General features: G+C 36.9%; 1 protein-coding gene across 5 annotated transcripts in view; it reads right to left on the reverse strand.

Annotated features, from left to right (window-relative positions):
* RBM33 (RNA binding motif protein 33) overlaps window positions 1–15,421 on the reverse strand; it is a 205,707-nt gene that overhangs the window by 95,586 nt on the left and 94,700 nt on the right. For all 5 annotated transcript variants that reach the window (XR_007514470.1, XM_049863167.1, XM_049863166.1 and 2 more), the window contains 2 exons: window positions 8,585–8,756; window positions 2,447–2,655 (listed from right to left, as the gene is read on the reverse strand). Coding sequence is in view for 4 of the 5 variants with exons in the window: in XM_049863167.1 (XP_049719124.1) it covers window positions 2,447–2,655; window positions 8,585–8,756 (381 nt within the window). In the remaining variant the exon portion in view is untranslated. The remainder of the gene's footprint in view (window positions 1–2,446; window positions 2,656–8,584; window positions 8,757–15,421) is intronic.

The following is a 15,421-nucleotide window of genomic DNA, read 5'->3' on the forward strand; positions in this document are numbered from 1 at the left end:
ACTCAGGGAGGGCTTTTCCAAAGACTCCAGTACTAGTTCAAATCTGCTGTGATACATTCTCACAGAATCCTGTACATTCCCCTTTCTAAATCATCACATTTATAATTACTTGTAAGAGCAGGGATCTTGTCTATCATATTCACGTGTGTATCCCCACATTAACTGACATAGGGATGCCTGAGGTAAAGCTGACAATGACCACAATGCATGGTCATTAACTCAAAGAGCATCGATGAATTCTGAGGGAAAGACTCCATGTTGTTTTATGCAAGTGAAGTTTAGAGCCTATGAGACATCCATTTGGAGATTTACATGGACGACTGGGAAATGGAGAATCTAGAACTTAAAAACTTAAAAGACTAAGGTTCATACAGATGACAACAAGGATAATACTGCCAAGTGAGAATACTGAATAAAAAAAAAGATTAACAAAACCCTCAGAAAAATGCAATTAAAAAAAGGAAAATAAAGAGAGAGAGAGAGATGAGGCAGAACTAGAACATAAGAGAGTAAAATCTCACGCACCCAAAAAAGGCAGGCTCGAGAAAGAGGTGTTCAAACAGGGTAAGAACTGACAAAAAGTAAAGTGGCAGTTCTCAGAGTACCATTTAGAACAGTGAAATGAGTGAAATACAGGTAGTAACGGTCCATTAAAAATGGGAGGAAGCAAAGCTATGAGTAAAGAAAATTCTTTCCAGAATTTGTGAGGGTAAAGAGTTGAAGACGAGAGAACAGCTCTGGGATGGGGGGTGGGAAGTGAAGATCAAAAGATCTCTGTGATTTGAGGGGGGACAGCAGAGGGCGAGATTAAGTTCATTTCAGACAGCGTTAATCTTTTCAATAAACTGGCAATTTTTAAAACATCACTGACTGGTAAAGATTGGAATAGAGCTTAAAGTCCAAAGCTCCATTTCGCTTAGTCAGGGTAGCTATTTCGTTTATTCCTACTTCAGTAACCTTTAACGGTCCAGATCAGTCACGTTAGAATTCCAGATACTACATCTACCTCAAGATTCTGGTCAACTCAAACTTCTGAGTATTCTCTCAGTTTAGCCTTTCTGAATGAGGTAGGCTAGTCAGTACTTCCTCTTTATGGTTAAGAAAACAAGGAGTTCAGTGACTTTCCCAAGATCACAGAGTCATAGTAAAGCAAAAATTGGTCTCTTGTGTGGTTGCTTCCCCCGCAGCAAACCAAAATAACTGAATTTGTTCTTCAATATATGCAGTATAGGCTGAGGTGGAAGTCACAACTGGTGAGAGGATGGCAAAGGAAAAAAACAGAAAATGAAGGTGAAGCCTTTTTCATTTTAGAGATGTGTGAGAAGAAAAAGGAGCCCCAGTACGATAGTGAGGCAAGAGCTCGGGCTGCTAACCAAAAAATTCAGCAGTTCAAATCCACCAGGTGCTTCTCAGAAACCCTAAGGGGCAGCTTTACTGTGTCCTATAGGGTCGCTGTACGTTGGAATTGACTCAGTGGCAAAAGGTTTGTTTTTTTTTTGTTTTGTTTTTTAAGAACAAAATAGTTTTGTGAACAAATAGCAGTTATTAATGTCATCAAATTCTGTATGCTATAATTAACCCACAGCTCCTCTTCCTTCCTTTCCTTCAGAATGGGAATTCTTGTGCTAAAGACAATAAATAATTTTTTCTAGTTTGTTATTTCACAAATATATGCCTCCTAAAATGACATTTCTACACAGAGTAAAAGTGGTTTTCCTCTAAATTCACATAAAAATATGGACATGTGGTGGACACAGTGAACACACATTTATAGTAAATAAATTTGTCCTTGAAGATTCGCATCTGAAGGAAAAAGCCATAAAATCCTAAAGTTAACTCAAAAAACTAAAAAAAAAATCACTACAATTCCTCTATCAGCTTTGGAGATGTCCTATTTTTGCAATACAGAGGAAATTCAAATTAAATAGAAATGACAAATACATGGTTAACTTACAAATTATAAAAAATACTTATATCTAAGTTTTTACGGATAGGATATCAGAATTACTCTGACAAAAACTGCTATTTAGGGAAAACCTATGGTAAACTGTGTAAGGGAAAAAATACTTTTGTAAAATAACCATTGCCTAAATTACATGGCTTATAAATTCAGTATCTGAAGTGCTGGTATACTTAAGAGAAATACCTCTACAGAGGCGAAAGATAAAGCCAAGGTGCCTTTGTGGTTCTTGCCATTAGAGGACATCAGGTCTCTTACTCTTTATTTGGAAGTAGTTGTTGTGTAGGGTAATTTCTTACTATCAGATTACTAGAGAGATGAATGTATAAGACTAGGTATGATACCATATTATAGATTATAAAGCATTATTCCTATTACTGAACTGTAATTTCAGATTAAGGAGAGATAAAAGAAAATAATACACACAAAAGCACTTTTCATTTATTCTAAAGTTTAAGGCTATCACAATAAAATTGTAAAAATTACCACTACAGAAGGCTGTGTTGGAAGCAGAGCAGGTCTGTGATCTTTCATTCTTCCCCTCTCACTGTTCTCTCTTCTCTGGTCTCCCATTCCACGACACATTAAGGAGCCTCCTCTCCTTCCTCCCCGTCTGGAACCATAGCGTCCCTGTTTATGCTGTCGCTCTCTTTCTTCAAATTCAAGCAATGCAGCTTTGGCTTCTGCAGAAAGTTCTAATTGAAAAAATACATATGTGTTAGATACCTTCCAATAGGCTACAAAAGCGTTGTAGGGAGAAAACAGAAAAGAGGTAATGATAATGAAGTACTAGAACAGCAAGTGCCTCGCCCTCAGTAAATACTCAGCTACTGCTGTTTTCGTAGTAGCAAATACCAGAGAATCCATGACACTCATTGGCCATGAGTGTTATCTGTCCAGTGAAAACAGGCTTTTCCTTTGTAATAAAGTACAAGTTATGTCCTATAAATTTAAACAAAAAATCTCTTCATTTGAGACCACTAAAATACACAGAGGGATGCTAACAAGGAAGGGGGGTTGAAGTTAAATTTAACTGCTGCCTTTAAAGTGCTAGGCATTTTGCAATTTTTTCTCTTGAATTGGTAATTTTCACCCAATTTTCAGAAACAGCTACTGACATCAGTCAGGAGTTGGCTTCACCAGTCCATACACGAGTACAATATCCACACTGAAGTCAATGAGGGAAGTATTAATAACACGATGGTACAAAGACTCAAAAAACAAATTACTGGTTGTTCTGATTTAAAAACAAAATTATTAATGAAATCACTCTGAAGTCAAATACAGTTAATCTCATAAAGAATGAAAAACTCATTCGAATTTTCAGATTTACAGAAAGCTTTTTCTGTGAACAAAGACCTTATAAATGCGCAGCCTGATATGGAAGTCGTCTCAAATGAGAACAGTCATCACACAGTAAAAAAAAAAAAAATCATCAATTCAAGCATCTGTTGTAGGTGCTCACCACCCTACCCAGTGCTTTAGGGTACAAAAGGTACGGATCTATATACTCCACTGGCACATTATTCTAAGCTCCTACAAAAAAGGATCTAAATATGGACCCTTTATTTTAAGACTATTTAAATTGTGGTGATATACTAAAAATGTATACTTTAAAAAGATTTCATTAAATAATACTGAGAGGCATTCCTATTATGCTTTCTTCACGCTGAAGTGTAAATTTTAAATTTTACCACAGTCTACCTCATACCTTTGATTCCATAATCATCTCCAAGTTCTTCCAAAACCTCTAAGCCATACCTCATTTTGTGGAAATTGTTTCTATGGTATTCGCATTCCTTCAAAAGAATCTAGGATCCATTTGAAGGAAAATTTAATCTTTTTTTTTTTTTTTTTAAGAAACATAGACTTTTATTCTAATCTTGACTATATGATTGGTTCACATACACATTTTATGCAGTGAATCAGCAATTATTTTTCTAGTAGTTCTAAGTGTCAAGACTAATTTCACTAACCCCAGTAATAAAATGGTTTCAAATGACATCTTTAATAAGCAAGTAAAAATGCCTTCCTCCAATTGAGATAAGCTGTCACAAAAGGTCACTAAAATATGACAGGATGGAAATTACATTTGTAACTTCAACTGAAATGTTAATTTCACTTTAAGTATTTTCTGAACTACGTCCAGATTTTAAAGTAAAGAGATATATACTCAATGTAAGAAAGTTTTATACTGCATTGTCCCTTTCTAAAATGTTCTGAACAATTTTACATGCAAATATTCTACAGTAATTATATATTGGGCTAATAAATAATGGATAAATATTTACAAAATACACAATTTGCTGGGCAAAATAAAAATAATTGAGATTAGGAGATTTTTTTACAAGATGACTGAATCAAGAAATGTAAGAAAAACACGCAAATACAAGGACCATAACATAAGTTTAAGACAGTATACTACTTCCTAATGATCTTGTTTCTTACTAGATTAAAATATTTTTTCCAAAAAAACCTTAAATGAAATTAAGGACATAATGTCAACAGAACTGCATGTGGGCATGGCAAGAAGATTCTTCACGCTGAAGTAATTTTTAAAAAATTAACATTGCATGCAACAATGAAACAGAATAACAAAATCTGAACCCCTACTCACAGACAACTCCTAGTGGGGCAGTGGTTAACAGCTACAGCTGCTAACCAAAAGGTCAGCAGTTTCAATCCACCAGATGCTCCTTGGAAACCCTATGGGGTAGTTTTACTCTGTTCTATAGGGTCGCTATGAGTCTGAATTGACTCAACGGCAACTGGTTTGGTTTTGGTTTAGACCTGTATCAGGGCCCTGGTGGCACAGTGGTTAAGTGATATGGCTGCTAACCAAAAGGTGGGCAGTTCAAAACCATCAGCTGCTCCGTAGCAACTCTATGGGGCAGTTCTACTCTTTCCTACAGGGTTGCTATGAGTCGGAATCAACTCGACAGCAATAGGTTTGGTTTATTTGGTCCTCGTAGATAATAAATAAAAAGGACCTAACTAAAAGAAATGGATGAATAGATCAGTACATGAACAAGTGAATAAATTCATTTATTACTTGTACTGCTTTCAAAGAGAATTTGAGGTCCACCTCAAAGGGTAAAAAAATAACTGTAGCTCTGAAGTTCTGGTGCTGACACTCTGGGAAACTGGTCAATGACCCAATTTTGTGAAACAGCTATGGACATGTTCATTCAAAATACATCATTCCCTTACATGTACATGCTCTAGCAACTCTTCTCATCTGGGCTCCGTGACGAGAGATTTCAGCCAATATGCCCTAAGGCGTCCATTGTAGGTAATGAGCCAATTTATCACCTATGCATCTAGCTGTGTACCATCCTCGGAAGAATTCAGCCAACATTCACTCAAATCATTTTCTGTGTTTAACTCCCAGAATACTGACTGAGCAAAAAAGCTAACCACTTAAGATCTTAACTTCAATGAAAAGCCAAGATTCTACTTCTAATCCAATTCAAATTCAAAACACAACTGAACGACTGTCAGATTCCTTAACTGTCAAGACTGTCACAGGTCTGGATATAAACAAAACACTAAAAATAACCAAAACTCCCTTCTGGGCTGTAAAAAGAACTCACTATTCCACATACAAACTTTTAGGGTCAGAAATGGGAAAGACAGAACATTACATAATTCTTTTAAAGAATGGAGTATTTTCAACATTAACCAATGACATCACAAAAGAAGTGTTTTTATATTCAAAATGTTAAAAGACATCATTTGCCACACAATACGTATCATGGCATATGTATTCTAGTAGCAAGATATTTTGGTATCATTACAAAGTCTAGGTAAACCGGTTTATACAATCAAATTAATGCAGTTATTTCTATACAGAACCTGAAACTGGTATTTCTATTACTAGGAATACACAAACAAAATGATGAGCAAAACATTATGCAAATTCCTAGTTTACTAAATACTATAGCAGCCTCTCTTTCTCCATAAAAATTTTCCTTACGTGTAAAATTAATCTTGTTTATTGGGGGGAGAACTTTTTGTTTACTGGAAAATTCACGTTTCCAGATACTAAAGTTTCTTAAGTTAGGGTTTACAAATATTGGGGCAAAGAAGGACACTTTTAAGCACCACTGCCATTGCCCTATTATTTAGCCAAACAATCTCATTTTACACAAATATGTTTAATGCTTTTTTTAATGTCTAAAAAATGGTAAATAAACAAATTGTTTATACATATCGCTGCTCTGCCTTAAGGACCCAGACCCTCTTCCCCTGTATTAGAAAAGGCCTGACTTTCCCACCACTAACCCCATCCAGCCTCTTGTCTCAGGATTACATGACTACAAAGCCACTAGATGCTTTCAAAGGAGAAAGAAAAAAAAATTAAATGCGAGTTCTTGAATAAAGAAAATATAAGCGACCTTGGCAAGAAAGGAAATGAGGAAGAGGTCCTAAAAGAAATGCACAAATGAAACAAAAATTATGAACACAGGAAAGCTGGATGACATTTCAGAACAAATACATTATCAATGCTTGGGTTGAGATAAGGTAAACAGAGACAAGATTACCACAGGTGATGATCAGGACAGGTGGGCACAGGGAGAGAGCCACATGGGTCAGGGCAGGGTGATTCAGAGAAAAGGTGAACGAGAAATCCAAAGTGGCCCTATACGGAAGTTAACTACAGATGAGAAAGACTCAAAAGTAATTCTGACTGTCAAATGATGTAACCCTCTCAGACTTGGTAGCTATCACAGTTACTGGGTTTTGTACATCAGGTTTCCCATTTATATAATCAAAGCCACAGCCCTGCTAATGAGACGCAAGACAAAGAAGCAGAAACTAATGACTCACCTACTCCTTCTCCCACTTAGGTACTCTCCTCAGATACAGGAAGACCCCTAGCCTACAACCACTGCCCTCTGCTATTCAGCCACCTGTCATGATATTTTTCTTGTTTATCTTACTCCAACCAAAGATGGAGATGTGTTTGTTCAAGTAAGCTTGTTCCGTAATGTTGCCACCTCTTCCTGTGGAAGTTATAACTTGGTTTTTTTCTCCACCCTACTGTCTTAGGGCCTCTGCTCCATCTCCTTTTACCCAAGGACAACTTCAAACTCGCTTTGGTAGAAACAAATGCTGTCTTGGTTCAGACCAACTAGCAGTTTGACACCATAACTTGAGAAGAGTCTAAGGAAATCTTGGGCCAAAAGGTGGAGACGAGGGAAGTTGGAGGGATCTAGAGGAGGAAGGCACCATTGGTGGTGCAGTAGTTAAGAGCTCAGCTGCTAGCCAAAAGGCTGGCAGTTCTAATCCACCAGCAGCTCCTTGGAAACCCTATGGGGCAGTTCTACTCTGTCCTATAGGGTCGCTGTGAGTTGGAATCTACTGGACAGCAACAGGTTTTGTTTTCTTTTTTAGAGGAAGAAGGCACAAGTTTCCATCCCACTTAAGGGGGACCTCTAGGGTTCTTGGAAGGACAAAGATTCTATAACAATCTCTACGTAAAGTTCTGCTTAGTAAAGTAACGATAAGATTGGCTTAACTTGTGAGTCTTGGGAGCTTAGTGTCCTCATGCAGAATTCTTATTAGCTATTAGATACATGCTCATGCTTCTTTGAAAAGTTTTCTAAAAATCTGACTGAAAACAGCTATAAATAATGTTTTTATTAAGTAATGAATTGAAAAAAGAAGAAGAAATAATAATGAAGATAATAACTAAGGATTTGTTTTTTGATTTATAGCTAGACCAAGATCAAAGAGAAGGTACAATCCATTCTGGTTGTTCTGCTGTCATATCCTCCTACGGTAGAATATCCCAGTGGTTCTCGAAGTATGAATTCCAGAGCAGCAGCAACACCAAAACTTGTAAGAAACGCAAATTTACTGGGTCCCACCCGGGCCCTACTGGATCAGAAAAGCCGGGAGTCAGTCTGGGAATCTGTTTCAACAAGCCCACTCAGTGATTCACTCAAATTTGAGAATCGCTGCTTTATTCTTTTAAATGAACACTGGAAAAAACACTAGAGAGAAGGGTAGTTACTACCAAAAAAAAGATCTTGTTTATTAGCAACAGCCTACCACACATATTGGAAAGCAGTGTTTGCTCAGAATGTTATTCAATTAATTATTTCTATTAACTAGTCACTTTGTCTCATCAAACACCGAGAGGAATGGCGTACAGACAAACAACAACTACAACAAAAAATGATTATGACGACACTAAAAGGTACACAGCGAGACCAGTCTGGTCCAGCATTCACCCTGGCACCCTATGGTACCTGGCTCTGTACCTACTGTCCTCCTGCCATCTTTTCAGGGTCATCTAAGAACCACTGTATGTTTGAGAGGAGCTCTATGTCACAGACTTCAAAATGAAAGTTACTTTAAAAAAAAAAAAAACAAACAAATATTTTATTCAAACATTTTTAATCCAGAGACTGCAGTCGTTTCATAGGTTGAATTTACAGCACCGCAGTGTGGCACTAGCCTTGTACAGGTCATCCACCTCTGGGTGACATCCACCTCTGGGTGACATCCACGAAGATCTATAAAGTCAACTTTATTTTTACCTATTAATCATAACACTATTACAGAGGAAGTTGAAATGGGGGTGAAGGAAGATGGAAGACAGGCAAAAAACGTTACCCAAAGTTTCTGGAATGTTTCTTCTCTCTCTAGTTACATCTGAAAGCCTAATAATTGTTCCTTCTTTTCTTTCAGTTTTGAAACGTAATCTCCCAGATTCTTCATCATCATCTTCTTCTTCATCTGATTCTTCTTTTACCTCCTTCTGGAGTTCCAAAGTTTCCACGCTTCCCTACATTATAAAGCAGATATACAAAACAAAAAGGGAGGGAGCGTAAATTCATGGTTTTTTCCCGATTAAAACTGAAGAATGCTAAAATATTTTTTGTTTATATTATATTGAGATATAAACACATTGAATATTTTCCTACTATAAGGCCATGTGGAACACTAAACTGACTCCAGAAAAAAATAATCTCAAACACTGAAAATTAATGTAATGTTAGAAAAACTTCAAATACCTTCTTACGGTTAATATATAAAGTCCTATACATTGCTGCTATACACTTCTGAGAGAACAAACATAAATAAAACTAAGGGTAATAAAGAATCCCCCAAATTCCAGATTATAGCAAAGTCCAATACTGTAATGAAATTAATACTAGAGCTACATGAGTTTATGAGCATACAGCCCATCGGGCAGCTGAAACTAGATGACATCATATTCCTTCAAGTAATACAGGCTCAAAATTTAAAGTTATTCCTTACCCAACTATTCTCTGGCCCTCACTGCAAAGAAAATGTTAAAAATTTGTTGGTCTCTCCCCCTCTCCCCAGCCTTCAACACTCTCACCTCTTTCTACTTCATTCCCATTGTTTATAGAGTTCACGGATTACTACTCTGGCCTAGACGACTGAAATAGCAAAACTATTTTTTCTTTAGTCACTTCTTCCCGCTAAAACAAGCTTTTATTTTAAATTTATTATATCAATATGTGCCACAAAATTTTTCCTAACTTAGCCCCAAACTAAAAGTAATTTTTTCATCAATAATTTTTCCTGCACAAGTATCACTCATGTTCCTTTTGACACTGATCACTTTTTACCTAGTATGACTAGTTACAGACTGACGGGTACCTATTCCACACACAAAAGAAATTAAGTTGGACCCATACCTCGCACCATATACAAAAATTAACTTAATAGGGTTTAATGGCCTAAATATAAGAACTAAAACCATAAAACTGTTCGAAAACATGGCAGCAAAGCTTAGAGACTGCTTTTGGCAGATTCTTAGATATAACACCAAAATCATGAGCAACAAAAGACAAAATAGATAAAATGGACTTCATTAAAATTAGAAACTCTTAATAAAAGGAAATTATCAAGAAAGTGAAGAGACAACTCACAGAATGGGAGAAAATATTTAATAACCATATATCTGATAAGGGTTTAATATCCAGAATATATAAAGAACCCCTATAACTCAACAACAACAAAATGGGCAAAGGATCTGAATAGGCATTTCTCAAAAAAAGATATACAAATGGTCAATAAGCACATGAAAAGATGCTCAGTGCCATTAATCATGAGAGAAATCCAAATCAAAACCACAATAAGATACCACTTCCCACCCACTGTTGTTGCTGTTAGGTGCCGTCAAGTCGATTTCAACTCATAGTGACCCCACGTGATGGAGCAGAACTGCCCCATAGAGTTTTCTTGGCTGTAATCTTTACAGAAGACTGCCAGTTCTTTCTTCTGTCAAGTTGCTGGGTGGGTTCAAACAGCCAACCTTTCAGTTAGCATACACTAGGTTGGCTAACATCAGAAAAATGAAAAATAACAAGTGCTTGCGAAAATGTGGAGAATTTAAATCCTCACTCACTGCTGGTGGGAATGTAAAATGATGTAGACACTGTGGAAAACAGTTTGGCATTTCCTCAAAAAGTTAAACATAGAGCTACCATATGATTCAACAATTTCATTCCTAGATATATACCCAAAAGAACTGAAAACGGGAACTCAAACAGACACTTACACACCAATGTTCACTGAAACTTCACTCGCAGTAACTAAAAGGTGGTAATAACCCAAGTGTCCATCAACAGGTGAATGGATAAATAAAATGTGGTATAATCATACAATGGAATATTATTCAGTCATAAAGTGAAACAAAGTTCTGATACATGCTACGACATGGATGAACCTTCAAAACATGCTAAACCAAATTGGTCAGACACAAAAGGGCGAATATTACATGAAATATCTAGAAAGAAAATAACTGAGTTTCTGTTTCAAACCCGTTGCCATCAAGGCGATTCCAACTCATAGCGACCCTAAAGGACAGAGGAGATCTGCCCCCATAGGACTGCCAAGGAGTGCCTGGTGGATTCAAACTGCTGACCTTTTGGTTAGCAGCCGTAGCTCTTAACCACTGCACCATCATCTGAAAATGGACAGTGATGATGGCTACACAACACAGTAAACGTACTTTGAATGCTAGGTTCAGTTAAATACTTTTTGTAAATTTAAAGAAAACAGAATTTGCCCTTTTATTCTCATTGTTCATAATTTTAAAATGTTCTTTGCTGTTAATACAAACAAAACAAAAAGGAATTACTTTATTAGACAATAAGAAAAACATTAGAATTAACCAATGGGAGGGCTACTTTGTATTCTTCCTTTCCTGAACATTTTCTATGTAAAAGATCAACTACAAAAACACATACTCCTTACTATAAACTCCACATGTGGAGATGCACCTTTAGCAGCTCAAAGGCTTGAAAATAAACTAAAACCTCATTTTAAGCCTAATGATTGCAATACCCGCTTTCAGTATTCTGATATTCAGTACACAATAGAATTTCAAAGTACCATAATCTTCCTATTTTTGCTTGCTTGATACCATTATTTCAGCATTACTGAATATCTGAAATCTGAATGGATGACATACACGGTAACGCTGCACTACAATTTGAAATCAAACAGAGGTAAACTCATTTAGAAAGTAACTCTTCTCTACTTTCAGCTGCTAATCCAAAGGTTAGTAGTTTGAACCCCCAGGCTCAGAGGGAGAAAGACCTAGCCATCTGCTTCCGTAAGGACCACGGCCAAGAAAACCTGACTGGGGCAGCTTTACTCTGTCCCATCGGGTTGTTATGAGTTGGAACCTACTCACTGGCACCCAACAATAACAATTACTACTTCCACAATTATCTAAAGCAGTGCTTCTCAGACTTTAACGTTTATGCCAGTCGCCTTAGAACCTTATTTAAAATGCACATTTTGATCCTGCAGGTCCAGGGTGGGGCCTGAGAGTCTGCATTTCTAACAAGCTCCCAGGTGAAGTCCACTGCTGCTGGTCCACAGACCACACTTTAAGTAACAAGGCCACAGGGGAAGAAAATAAGTAACAGTCAATAAAGCAAAAATTCTATTACCGTAGTCATTTTTAATTATTAACAATAATTCTAGTTCAAAGGCTTCCAAACAAGTTTAATATAAAATATGACAATGCTGAAATCAACCGTTTATTCTGGATTCAAATCTCCATCTAATAAAACTAACAAAAAACCAACCAAACCCATTGCCCTCGAGTCGATTTTGACTCATAGCGACCCTACAGGACAGAGGTAAACTGCCCCATAGGGTTTCCAAGGAGCAGCTGATGGATTCAAACTGCTAACCTTTTGGCTAGCAGCTGAACGCTTAGCCGCTCCACCACCAGGGCTCCAACAAAACTGAAGAGGACAAAAAGGAGTTAAAATTGTTTCTTTGGGACAAATACTACAGTCTACCATTGATTAAAAAAAATCTCTGACCTGGCAATCCTACTCCTAGACGTTCACCCAAAGAAATAAAAACTTAAGTTCACAAAAAAAAAACAAACAAAAACCTGTAGGAAAATGTTTACGGCTCTCTTCAGAATCACCAAAACTGGAAACAATCAAACACGTCTTCCCATGAGTGGGTATACAGATAAAGTGTAGTGCAAGCATACAAAAGAATACCAAGCAGTAAAAAAGAATAAAATACTGAACAACTTGGGTGAGTCAAAAAGGCACTAAGCCGGCCAGAAGGAATCAAAAAAGTTTATATACCATAGAATTTCATTTATATGAGACTCTCAAAGAGACAAAATTCCAGTAGTTGCCAGAGGTTAAGAATGGAGGAAGGGTGAGATCACAAAAGGATAACATAAGGGAATTTTTCTGAGTGACAGAACTGTCCTAGAATGTAAGTCTTTGTACCCATTAAGTCTTAAAACATTCACTAAGCCAGACTCATTCCTTAAGCCACTGGTTAGTATCTCTTATTACAAATACTGAGCTCAAAAAAGTTCATCTCACTTGGCCATATTTTTTTTTATCTGCCAAAGGAGCCCTGGTGGCACAGTGGGTAAGAGCTACGACTGCTAACCAGAAGGTTGGCAGTTCGAATCCACACTCTGTCCTGCAGGGTTGCTATGACTCAATAGCAACAGGTTTCAATTTTTTTGTTGTTGTTTTTTGTTTTTTTCTGCCAAAATGTTGACTTCTATGCATTTTTAACAAATGCTTAACATTCCAATTAAAAATAAAATTCCATTAAAGGTGTTTGGTTACAATGTAAGAAAATAAATTAATCCAAGTTTATACTGCATGCGAGTTTAAAATTTTATGTAAATCTTTTATTTCATTTTAGATATTGCCAAAAATATTCAAAGGCCTGATTTTTAGCAACTGATCAATTTTGAAAATCTGAAAGATTCATAATTCTTAATACCAGGGTAAATATATCACTATGAAAATTCTTGAAAAATACATAGGTCCATCTAGGAATGATCATTTATAAAGAATTAGAAATTGTAAGAGGGAGCAAGACCTAGACTTGTATATTTTTTAAAGTTCTCCAGCTAATTCTGAAATAAACCTGTGATTTCAGTGTATTAAAAGAAAATTCAATATTCAGTCCCAAAATGTCAAAAGAAGCATTGAGTAGTTCTCTAAAACAGAAAATAAAAACTTATAAAAAGCTCCGTAAAATGTTTAAGGCTTACTTATAGAAAGGATAATGGATAGAAAATAATTTATCATATCATCAAATACAAAGTATCTAATTAAATAGTACAAAAATTATTAAGAAAAACAAAAACTACAGACCAATATGCCTAACAGACCCACAAAAATCCTTACAAAAATAATAGAAATGGAATTCAACAAGACAAAAAAAGACAATACATGACAGCCGAGTGGCACGAACAGGCAGTCCTGACGAACAGGCAGTCCTGACGCTATGAACAGACCCCTCCTGTGTCTTTAGGTCAAATCTGTAGGTAAGTCCGGATGAGCAGGCGCACGGGAGTCTCATTCAGCCTTAACTTAGTGCAGTGATGTGTACACGCAGCAAGTGAACGTAACTGTGACGGAGACTTTTTTGAGTAGGGGTTGGTTCAATCACTTCACAGTCAGGGCAAAGTTACAAAACATTAAAGGGCGAGTATGAGCTGTCCTTAAGTCCGAAACTCGTAACCCCGGGGACTGCCTGGATTCAGAAACACAAGGTTGATTTAACATTCAAAAATCAGTCCACAAATCTTACAGAAGAATTCCAAATAATATACGCAGATGCTCCCTCCCATCCAGGAGGGGGGCCAGTGAAGTGTAATTCCCGCCCCTCCACTTGAGGGTAGACTACAGTTAGTGACTTACTTCCAAAGAACAGAGTAGAGAAAGAGGAAAAAATGTGAACTTCATAGTGAAGAGACCTGGTAAACACTGCCTCACCCAAACAATGAAGTTTAGCATCACCAGGGATGTCACACGACAAACACGTAGCCAGTGGTATGATGTGATAAGGACATTTCGTCTGTCATATTCGTTCCCAAAATTCATAATCTCAGTCTAATCGTGAGAAAAATATTAAACAACCAAGATTAGGAGGCATTCCAGAGGACATCTGGCCAGTACTTATTCTTAAGACTGTCAATGTCATGGAACACAAGGAAAGACTAAAAACTGTCACAGAATGCAAGAGACTGGATGAACATGACAACTAAATACAATGTGGTACCCTGGACTGGACCCTGGAATAAAAACAGGGCATGAGTGAAGTCCGTAGTATGGTTAATAGGTTCTTTTTAAAGTCAGTTTAATTCACATTAATAAAATAAGGAATAAAAACCACACAATTATCTCAACAGATGTAGATAATGTATTGTCAACCTTCAACACCCATTTAAGATTTCTTTTTTTATCTCGCAAACTAGAAATAGAAAAAAACTACTTCAATTTGATAGAAAAACCTACAGCTAGCATACTTGGTGGTAAAATACTGAACATTTCCCTCTCAGATCAAGAACAAGGCAAAAATGTCTGCTCTCAATATTTCTATTCCACATAATACTGGAGGTCCTAGGTAGTGCAATAAGGCAAGAGAAAAAACTAAAAGGATACAAATTGAAAAGGAAGACTTAAAACTGTCTTTATTAACAGGCAGCGTGATTATTAAGATGGTAACTTTCTGCAATTTCATCTAAAGGCACAATGCAATCTCCACTAAAATCCCAACCAGATTTTTAGTAAACACTGACAAGCTGATCTAGAAATATATACAGAAGTGAAATGAACCTAGAATAGTCATAATAATCTAGCAATAAAATTGAAGGATTTACACTGTCTGGTTTCATGCTGAAAACCCTGGTGGCGTAGTGGTTAACGGTGACGTAGTGGTTAAGTGCTACGGCTGCTAACCAAAAAGGTCAGCAGTTCAAATCCACAAGGGTCTCCTTGGAAACCCTACGGGGCAGTTCTATTCTGCCCTATAAGGTCACTTTGAGTCAGAATCGACTAGATGGCAACGAGTTTGGTTTTTTTGGTTTGGTTTCATGCTGGAGTCCCTGGGTGGTATAAAGATAACACACTCGGCTGCTGCCCAAAAGGTTGGAGGTCTGACTCCACACAAGGGCAGCCTGGA

The sequence above is a fragment of the Elephas maximus genome, chromosome 20, assembly GCF_024166365.1.
Source record: "Elephas maximus indicus isolate mEleMax1 chromosome 20, mEleMax1 primary haplotype, whole genome shotgun sequence".
Classification (NCBI taxonomy): Eukaryota; Metazoa; Chordata; class Mammalia; order Proboscidea; family Elephantidae; genus Elephas; species Elephas maximus.